Genomic DNA, 10,888 nt, shown 5'->3' with positions numbered 1-10,888 from the left:
AAGCACATCTGAAACAAATAAATACAATTATTTCAAAAGTGATGCCATTATGTTGACCTGTGTATTATGCTTTATCAGCTTTGGGATCGTAGAAGAACCGAGAATATTTAAACCCACGACCTTCTCTCTGTGACACTAGAGCACCAACCGCATGCAAATGTATTTCATATTGTTAACGGATACATATACAGTATTGCAATATAAAATAATATACAATGTTCGCTGAATTCTATTTAAAACTTGGTTGATAATTCTAGTGGCGTTATTACACGCGTACTTAAGGTCGATGGACGCCAGATGTCGCTTTGGAGCAATAAAACAGGAATGCCTCTGCTATAAAAGTATAAACTTTAAATCTTCTGCGTTAATAAGACATTATGTTTGGGGCAGCTTAGCCTACATTTTAGTGTTTGGGCAACACCTTTAACGTAAATTAATCCTTAATAATGCTTCTAAATTAAGTTGTTTAAAAACAAAAAGCCACTATTACGTTGTAAATCGTTGGTGTCATGCATTCAATTAAAATGTGTTACCTGTTGATAGAAGGTTTCCGTGAGAGAGAAAAAACTAGTATTACAAAAAAAAGTATTTCTTTAGGAGAAAACCTGATTAGAATTCAAGGAGACACTCTGACCTGACCTGAAGTCAGATTTTGCCTCGTCTCCTCGTGCTAATTTCCAGGTTCAGTTTATAAAATCTGATCTCAGATCTGCGGACTTTCCGCGCGTCGAGGCGACCACGTGGTGACCACGTGTCTCCGCCCGGCCTGCCAGCTCACCGCGTGCAGGAACAAGATGGCGGCGCGGTGGAGAACGAAAATCGGGGATTTAAATACCGGCAGCGGCGACATTCTGGCCCGGAACAGCCCGCATGAGGTACCGGTTCCCTCCTTACATGTAACGTGGCGTGAGGTGAAGCGCGCGGGGACGGTTTCCGGCCGTTTGTGCGGGCGCGTGTCGCCGGTGTGCGAGGCCACATGTACAGCGACACGTGGCTGGAGTGGCTCCTGGTGCCATCGTGCAGGCTGCTGAGCGCTTAAAGACATTAATGATCACGTCTGATTGAGTGAACATGTGGAGCTCATCCACACCGTGACACTTCCGGACAGTTACGACGATGTCTGTGTGTGTTTACATCTGGCGCGTGCCGGTAAAGTACAGGGTGTTCAGATAAGACTGCGCCCACAGCTCGTGCTGTCTGTCACATTTTTTATACTCCCCTTCTGTAAACCGCTTCTTTCACCCACTGAGACCTGAATCCAGTAGATTATCAGCATGCGGACAAGGTGTAGATTATAATCCTGGAAACTCCTCAACTCTCCTCGAGTTATTCCCTCATTCAACCACTTCATGTGGTTTCGTCCACGACTCACTTTTTCAGCATTATTGATTTGAATGATTGGATTGCAACGTATATTTGACACATTTGGAAGGATTATTAAGTATATCTGACATAAAAACACAAGATATATCTCGTTATCGTCCACTACTATTTTTCCCAGCATTATTGATTTGAAGGATTGGTGAATTTTGATCTAATACTGATCTGATTTTACACATTATGCCAATATTCCTTGCTAATTTTGACTTTAGGATATTTATATCCGACTTCCAACTGAGCTTTTCATCCAAAGTAATTCCAAAAAATGTATTTACATGCACTTGTTCAGTTTGTATACCATTAAGAGACAAACAAAGACAAACAAAACCATATGATACCATACCAAATGTATATGGACATATACTAGCTATATGAAAAACATATAAAATATAAATTAGACATAACATGCATTGCACAGGATTTATTTTCTCAAAAAAACTCTGAAATCTCATCCGTGGACGAGTCGTCCAGGGTTGCACTTTTGTGGACAAGTTGTCCTACAATCCCATTTCCCCCTCTTCTCTATATATAATTATCAGGCTTGATTTTATATATTCCCAGTAAATTATAATCTCAGGTATACTGACATATGAGAGGAGTAAAAGTAGTACTTTTAATATTTATGATAGCTCTGCTGCCACTCTCACTTTCACATAGTTAAGATTCACTAAAGATAAATAGATATACTTTTATTAATCCTGAGGACATTTGAGGTGACCACATATGTAGTGTTTTGTCCAAATCAACCTTTTAATCCATTCTGTTTCTCAGACTAAAGGGTTAATCATTAAAAACATGTTCTGTTACAACTCTACTCTTCAGTCTCTTTTCATCCGTTTGTTTCTTTAGGGACAAAGTGCTCAGCTGTTTCTGTCATGTTCTGTTTAATCTCATGATGTCTCCTTTACAACCATCTCAGCCTGCGGTCCCCCCAGAGGGAAGGGCTGCTGTGATCATATACTGTCAAATTATATCTGTGCAGAGTCTTTCCTGTTTCACATGACATGTAACAATGAGTGTCTGTGTCTGCAGATGGTCCTCGGTAGAGGTGACGTGGACGATATGGACATCGATCGCTCCATTTTGGCCATTTTCGAAGACTCCACGGCGGCATCGGAGGTCAGAGCTGCGGCAGATTAATCTGAGGGATTACAAAGTTTTTGAGGAGAATCTTCAGAAGTCTCAAACAAGCCGTGATCACGTTTGTCTTCTGATGAAATGTGCCAGATTGGATTAAATGTCTTTACGAAGGGAATATCATGAAGTGTTGATTTTCAGGAGAAATATCCAGCTACATAATGGATGCGTGAGGCAATCCTCACGGGTTTAGCTGAGGCAGATTAGGATCCCGTCGTCCTAAAACGGGTCTTTTATCGAGCTTCTTTAGCAAATATCAGTGAGAACTTAAACTGAGCCAGTTTACCGGGTGGTGTGAATGTGTGGAGAACCAACTCAGTCACTGTTGTTTCAACTGAACAGTCCCGCTGTTAAAAATCAGCTCTATAATTGAGCTCATGTTGTGTCTTCCGCCTCGTCTCAGGGTAAGAACTCGGTGGAAGAAGAGAACGAGTCGCTGCTGTCGGCCCTGAGCGAGATGCTGGACGACGTGGAGGATGACGACGGCACGCTCTCGCCCTTCGACACCCTGCCGGACAAAACGCTCGGCAGCCACACGAGGCGGCAGGACACGTCGGCGGTGAGAGGAAGTCGGAATCTTATAATCAAACAAAACATTGACACAGGATTCAAACAAAGAGGTGGACTAATGTTATAGAATAACAATGTGAAATATTATCAAACTGCAATATATTATATCTAAATTCATCAAAAAGTTTCAAGATATCTTGAGAATTTTCGACATTAAACATGAAATGTCATAAGATACAATTAAATAGAAATATTTTAGTAATCCCAGAGGGAATTTATTTTAAAGCGTTGCCCCACATAGAATAAATAGAAAATAAAAGAATCAGAATCTCTGTCACTTGGAACTAAAATCATAATTACAAATATGTAAAGTCAAAAAATATCATGAAAATTTTCAAGTTATTTGATTTTGCACAGTTTTTATTTGGCAGCATCACGTATCTTTTTTTTTTTAGCTTCACTTTCTCTTGATTTGATTGATCAGATTAATTTACAGATTAGAATGATCAACATGATGAGTGTTTGTGACACTAAATATTAAGTGAAATAATAAGTAATAAGAAATGACAGATACTCATTTTGTTTTCTATTATTGATTAAAAATAGTTCAATATGGCATGAAATATTGGATTAACGAGATTCCAGGTGCAGATGTGACTTGAGAGTTCAGGTAAATAAGACCTTGTTGCTTTTTTATATGTGTTTTAATCTGAGTGGCACAAATGCGTGTTACTTACTAATTGTGACACATTTATTTTTTTTGAACAATGTCTTTTTATTTTCAAATACAACCAATAAACAATATAATCACAGAACTTTTACATCAATTTCTCAATAACCCCACCCCACCCACCCACCCACAGTTACTGGACCATCTGCAAGCTTACTAAGCACATTTGTAAACATATTGACAACAAAAAGGAAAATTAAAAATAACAGGTACATAGTCACTTGGGTTATGTTTCAATATTGGCAGCTGCCATGTTTTCCACAAAAGAGATAAATGGCTGCCAGGTAATATAGAATTTTCTGGTGGACCCCCTAATGGTATATCTAATTTTTTCTAAATGAATATGGCGCATGACTTCCCTTATCCATTGGCCATATGTTGGAGGCCGGGCTAATTGTGACACATTTAAAGGAGAATCAGTTTATTTCCAAAAATAATTCAGACATCAATCAATCAATCAATCAGCCAAACACAAACTTTTGGAGCCGTGTTGATGACAATAATCTTCTCAATATGTTTCTTTTCCCTCTTCAGGAACTCTCACTGGCTCACAGACTCAGACCAAGACTCAAGCCTCCAAATTTAAAGTTCCCTGGTAAAAGTGAGGAGGAAAAAGGCCTCGACTGCAAAGTGGAGAGAAAAGTTCAGCCCAAGAGGTTAAAGAAAGAAAGCCCGACGTTGTTCGGGACTAAAGCTCGGCGGTCGGAGGGTGAGATCGAGGTTTTCTCCTCCACCTCGCTGGTCAGCCTGGTGAGGATTATGCACTCGTACTGCATGAAGCTGCATGTGGAGGAAGGAGAGGAACCCGGGGAAAATCCCACCGTATTCTCCCAGGAGGAGGTGTGGAAGTACGAGCGGCCCAGCGGGGAGAGCGATGAAGAGATAAATGTCGTGTCTGACGACGAGGCTCCCGTGACGGACGCACAGGAGGAAGATGGAGTTGATGGGAAACGAGATAAAGTGCTGAGGAGTGTTTTGCTGAATGGAAGCTCCCCCAGAGCGGCAGCGTGTCGGGAGAAGAAGAGAGTGAGCTTTGGCCCCGTTCAAATGGCTTCCTTCGATGAACCAGAAGAAGATGGGTCTAGTGAGAGAAGCCCAGCCAGTCGGCAGAAGAGTGAAATGAACAGCGTCAACGCTCTTGAAGGTGTCGCAGGGTCGCCTCTGTCCTCGGAGACGAGCAACAACAAGACGGAGGTTGGGCCGCCTAAAAGTGAGACGAAGGGGAAATCTCTCAGCCTTCAGCAGTACCGACAGCTACGACAGCAGAGGCTGCCCCTTGTGGAGAAACAGGGGAACTACACCACCAAGTGGCCCTCTGTGTCCGTGCCCCCGAAGGAGCTGACCCCCATCCTGGGCTTACAGGTTCAGACACACTGCAGCCCCACATCAAAGACGACGCATCCAAACCTTCATCAACACACAGGAACACCAAACGCGCCCACTCCTCAAGCTCACCGCACGTTAACGCTCCGAACGCCTGAACCCAGAGATCTTTCTCCTGCCGGTCCCGTCCCGGACGTCCCAGTCCACCCAGCAGCCCTCAGCCACGAGAGCAGGAAGAGTCCAGCAAAGAGATTGACTCTGCTCAGTACGGACCCTCCGAACCCGGTGCTCCTCCCACTGCCGCTCCGTCACGCTGCATCGCCGTCCACCGCTGCGCCTTCGCAGCCAAAGCCCCCAGTGTGCTCACCAAACGAGAACTGCAACCAAAGCTGCATCGAGACCACGTTCACACAGACTCCTCCGGGTAAAGAGAAATTCCACCAGAGCCCACCGGAGGACCCGGAGCTGCCACCCAGTCCCGAGTCTCCGTCGGAGTGTCCCTTTGTCCCGCCGCACTGCAGCCAGCAGCCGTCTCCCTCAGAGTCCGGTGTGGAAATAACAGACGACTTACCGGATGTTTCCCAAAGTGACCGTCCTGCAGAGGAGCCGTCCAGCTCTGGAACCAGCTGTAACAAGGAGCCTGCCGCCGCCGACTCAGGTAACCTGAAGACGTGGCGTCTGACAGCCTCTCATCTAAAAACACACCAAGCAGTGACGTGACAACTTTATTCCTCCTTTGTTCTACCTGTTCAATATACATCTTTAATTAAGCATCTTGTCATTACAGGTGTTGATAATGTTCATCTTTAACGTTAAATAACTACATAAATATCTAAAACAAAAGAAAAAAAAATACTTTTCTGACCCAATTCTTCAGAATAAAGTGATGAACACCAACAGGACATGAGGAAAGTCTTAATTCAGGTCTAATTCAGAACAATATCCAAAGACCAAATGTGAGACTGATGGAGACATAACACCGTGTGTCCAACACACATTAACCCATCTTTTTTATTTTTTTTTTAACAAACTTTCAAAACTTAAATTCTAGAATTTATTTTAGTGGAAAGGCTTATGTAGAAAAGGTAATATAAAAAAAACTAGTGTCTCTGGGTAAATTATGTCAAATGTGTGATTTAAGACCAGTTTCTTCCCTGAAACAGGCCACATGCTTTAGAGGAGCAAACTGACTTTAGACATTGAATCATTAAGCGTTCGACACAATCCTACAAAAAAAGAATGAAATAAATGCAATTATATTTAAATGGTAGTTCTATATTACAGATGCTGCGAATAGAGGAAAAATTAAGCTTTTTGAAGTTTCTTTACGTTTTCCTTTTCAGGAATCGAAGCGCCGGATCTGACCAGCCTGCTCGAGCAGTTCGAGGAAACACAAGGTATGTAATCAGATTACTGCGGCCTCTGTTTGATGGCTGCTGATGCAGAGTCTATAAAACTTCTCCTCGTTCTTCCACATCACAGCTAAAGAGAAGAGCGTTTTTGATGGCGAGCCAAAACTTGTCGGCGCCGCCTCAGTTTCAAACCTTCCAGCAGACGTGGATCTGATCCAAGCCCAGCCTGTGGGATCAGAACGGACCCCCACATCACCCCCACCTCAGCATTCAGGCACTTCAGATATTCCCGAGACTGTCGGGAATCAGTCGGAGGATGTAGACGTTCCCGAGCCGCTCAGCACTGAAATCATCCTGAGCACTCAGCAGCCTCCAAGACGGAGAAGTCCTCCTTCCAAAGCCATCCAGATCATTGACCCTCGACCTCTACCGGCCAAGAAGACTCACGCAAACGCATCCGAGTCGCCTGCCGCTCCTGCGTCTCCTCACATGTTCTTATACCTGCTCTCTGAACATGACTACTGCGGCTCTGTGGACGATTCTGCCTCTCAGTGGAGCAAAGTGAAGTCCTCCTGGGTCAGAGAGAGTTCTCGGAGCCACGCTGAGCTGCAGGCGACCGTCCGGGACCCGCGTCTTGCTTCTGAAGCCACAAATCCGACTCTATCGGGACAAACGAAGTCGCAGCTTCACTCTGAGCCTGAACGGAGCGCAGACGAAGCTCCGCGGCGTCCTCACTGCGTTCCCACACGAGAGCAGACGAGTCACCCAGCCTCGCTCCCGACGCCGCCTCCCAGCCCGCCAATCAGAGGGAGGCAGAAGAGGAGGTACCGCAGGAGATCTCCTCGCTCCGACTCCAGCTCCAGCTCTCGTTCCTCCTCATCCTCTTCGTCCTCCAGTTCGGGCTCTCGCTCTCCAAAACAACAACGGTATCCGTCCTCGATCGTCAGCTGTGTTCAGCCCCAAATGTGACCTTGTGTTTTCTCACTCGTACCTTTTGACTTGTCCGTCTGGCAGGCTGCATCACAAGCATTCAGAGAGCAGCTCGTGTTCGTCGTCGCCCTCGTACTCGCCACCTCACCGCTACAGCTTTTCTTACGCAAGACCCAGCAGGTCCAGGTCCAGGTCCAGGTCCTGGTCCACGTCTCCGTCTGCATCCCGGTCACCTTCTCCGTACATATGCCGAAGTCACTGGAGGGACGTTTGCAGGTCAGAAGATTTTTATTCTTAACAAATATCTGTTAGTTATTCCATGAATAATCTTTTTTTTAAGCAAAAGAAGTTAAATCCAATAAACCAACACATTAGGCTCTATTTATGTGTTATATGGTACAAATAAAGTACAAAAATATTCACATTTTCTGTTGGAACTGATTGGTCACATTTGTTCTCTCAGCAGATAAAGAAATGTAGTTCAGCTCTTTTAATACTAAATTGTTTTGTTTCATATTTATGTCTATAGAATATCTGCAATAATTGCGTGCTTCTGCCACTTTTTTCCAGTTTAACACAAACTTTAATTCAATATCTGTGTTTCTAACTGTACTGAGAATGTCATGGACGTGCTGCTTAATCTTGACTGTGTTTGGACTGAAGTGCTGTTCAAGTTCTTGTACTTTTTTTTTTTTCCAATATCTAAAGTGTGAATGAGTTTTGGTTATGGGAAGTCAGTGTGCTAAATCCTGTCTGATGGGATAGGAATGAAAGTGTAATATTGAAAGTTGTGTTTACGCTGCACTTCTCCTAATTCCTCCTCGCAGCAGCAGAGAGGCCAGGAAGCTCCGGAGGGAGAGCGAAATCCGGATCCAGAAACTCAAAGCCATAGTAAGCCGCTGATCACGTCTCACCTGCTCGTGAGTTGATCGAGCTCCAGAGTTGAGCACCTGTGTTCACTTGTTTGTGACAGGACGAGCGCCGGGTGGTGTATGTCGGACGCATTCGCAGAACGATGACGCACGACGAGCTGAGGGAGCGCTTCGCTGAGATCGGGGAGGTGGAGTGTGTTTCTCTGCACTTCAGAGAGCGAGGGTGAGTGCAGCGGTTCGTCACGTCTTCACTCCGCAGTGAAGCCGTCCCTCGCTCCTCGGTGTTAAGATCCGTCTTCTCTGGTTCCCACAGTGACCACTACGGCTTCGTGACCTTCTACAACATGGAAGACGCTTTTGCAGCCATCGACAGCGGCGGCAAACTGCGGCGTCCCGACGAGCTGCCGTTCGACATCTGCTTCGGTGGAAGAAGGCAGTTCTGCAACTCAAACTATTCGGATTTAGGTGAGACTTCCCACTTCTCAACCTGCAGAGTGGACTGAGCAGGTTCTGAAAGTCATTCCTCCGACTGAAGGTCACGTTTACAAGAGGTCTCGCGTGAAAACGCCCAATTTTTCTGTTTCCGTTTCAGAAAAGTTTCACGCTTGAACGGCAACGTTTTGAAAACCATGTCCATTTACACGGCAATGGCAGAAACACTGAAACGATCCATGTCTCATGTTAGGCCACTAGTGGGTGCTGTTGTTTTTGTATCGAAACCACACACGTTGTAAACGATAACAATAGGAGTACATGTTGGATTGCTATTACGGTGACTGTCAACTATCATTATCGTCCTTCTACTGAGCATGTGCAGAAGAACGAGATACTGCAGCCGTGGTTCACATGACCAGTAGCACCATCTCCTCCATCCACACAGACTGAGTGTTTCAAACGGTTTTGTTTTTAGTGGCTCTGAGCACCATTGTCGTGTAAACCGACGCCCAAATTGCAACGACGGTTTTGCGTTTTTTTACTTGAGTCTGAGTGTGAAGACGCAGGAGGAAACGCCTCTGGGGCCTTTTCTTTCTCTTGCTCTCCCGTCTAAATGTTTTCAGGATCATTTCAGCTGTGGTTACAGAAATCACAAGTCATCTAATTCAATGCTTACTCGGTTCAAATAGCATCATGTAAACACTTGAAATTGATCCAATTCATTTGAAATAATAAGAGGTGGCATTAACCGCCTGGTTGATGGAGGCAACGCAGCCTTTATACAACAGAAGCAGCGATTAGTTTAACCATGTTTATGAGGGAACTAACTGGGTTCAACGAGTCCATCTTTTTCGCTGATGGGCTTCGATGTAAACGTGTCAAACTGTTTTCAATCTTGCATAAAAAGAGAAACCCCGGTTTTCACATGTTTTGTCGCCGCAGATTTACAGCCTCCACCTCACATAGAGAATGTGTAAATGTCGCTCCTTTCCACAGATGCCAACCGAGATGCAGAGCCGTCAAAAAAGAGGTTGGAGGACGTGGACTTCGATTCGCTGCTCAAACAAGCCCAGAGAGGACTGAAGAGGTAGCAGAGAGAGAGAGAGAGAGGCGACGCGCTAACCATGCAAAAAAATCCATCAAACCTCAGAGCGACACGCTCACACTCATGTAGCAAACCTTTTCTTTTTTTTATTATGTTGTATATGCATGCACATTTATTTGTGTACAGTTTATACAGGCAGACTTTTGGCACTCTTTGCATGCAGTTTTTGATTTGTAAAGTTCATATGTGAAGAGATATGATCATGTAGCACTCAAGAGTGGGGAAAAAAAATACAATATTTCTTGCATTCCAGGGCACTGACAGTTTTGTACACGGAAATAAAGGTTGTATGTTTTTCCTTTAATGGAGTCTTCCTCTGTCCAATTTTAACGTCACATTTATTGTACAGGTTTTACATAATCATTGACCTCTCGCAAAAGTTAATCATAAGGTTTTATGATTATTAATGCATTTTGAAAATGTATCTGTAGCAGCAAGTGAAGGCGTAAATAACATGAAAGATAACTTTAGTTAGGTGCTTAAAAAACTTTAACCAAAACCGCAGCCATGTTTACATGAGGCTTGTTGTGGAGTTCTCTGAAACTTCCTACTTTCCCAGTAGGAAGCTTCCAATTTGATCATGAGTCGGTGCATTTTACTGCTGGTGGGAACGTTTAGACCTGCCTCTTACTCATAAACACATAATTCTCATTTCCATTTGCCTCAGACTGTTATTCAAGCTGTTTTAGGCGAAGACCTGAATCATTTTTACCTTTTCTGGGCAATTTCAAAGACGATTATCCTTGTGGACGAAATTCCGTATTTCTTTTTTCCAAATTTCTACTTAAAAAGAGGTCACACGAACGGTTTTACTAGCCGTGTTTTCTTTTGAGCATAACCAGGATGTTTCCAACTTGCTTTTCTGATGGGGTGATTTAATCTGGGTTAGAAGCAAATAGAGGGCATCAAACTTTGCCCTGATATAAATTGGATATATTATCTAAAAGTCAGTGGAGTGGTTGATGAGGCCTTATTTAATCTGTTATCAAATTTGCAGTTTTGTATCAAACCTTCAGTAAACAGAAATGAGTTCAGATGGGTACTGGAAATTTTGTTTTTTCTGAAAGAAGTAGAAAAAGTTTTTTTAGTACACTGTCCCTTTAAGGTTTTGAAT

The 10,888-nt window shown here is 43.9% G+C and overlaps 1 protein-coding gene across 1 annotated transcript; it reads left to right on the top strand.

Moving 5' to 3' along the window:
• The first annotated feature begins 782 nt into the window (after positions 1-782).
• Positions 783-10,076, top strand: LOC308110078 (uncharacterized protein). The gene is made up of 11 exons (XM_080464139.1): positions 783-875; positions 2,413-2,499; positions 2,921-3,076; positions 4,292-5,738; positions 6,424-6,477; positions 6,563-7,358; positions 7,447-7,638; positions 8,190-8,253; positions 8,336-8,457; positions 8,548-8,699; positions 9,666-10,076. The coding sequence occupies exons 1-11, from the start codon at positions 795-797 to the stop codon at positions 9,758-9,760; spliced, it is 3,246 nt and encodes a 1,081-aa protein (XP_080320265.1). The 5' UTR covers positions 783-794; the 3' UTR covers positions 9,761-10,076.
• The last annotated feature ends 812 nt before the right edge of the window (positions 10,077-10,888 follow it).

This window comes from Lipophrys pholis (genome assembly GCF_963383615.2).
Source record: "Lipophrys pholis genome assembly, chromosome: 5".
Classification (NCBI taxonomy): domain Eukaryota; kingdom Metazoa; phylum Chordata; class Actinopteri; order Blenniiformes; family Blenniidae; genus Lipophrys; species Lipophrys pholis.
Note: the sequence above shows the minus strand (reverse complement) of the source record. Positions and strands in the feature narration are given on the sequence as shown.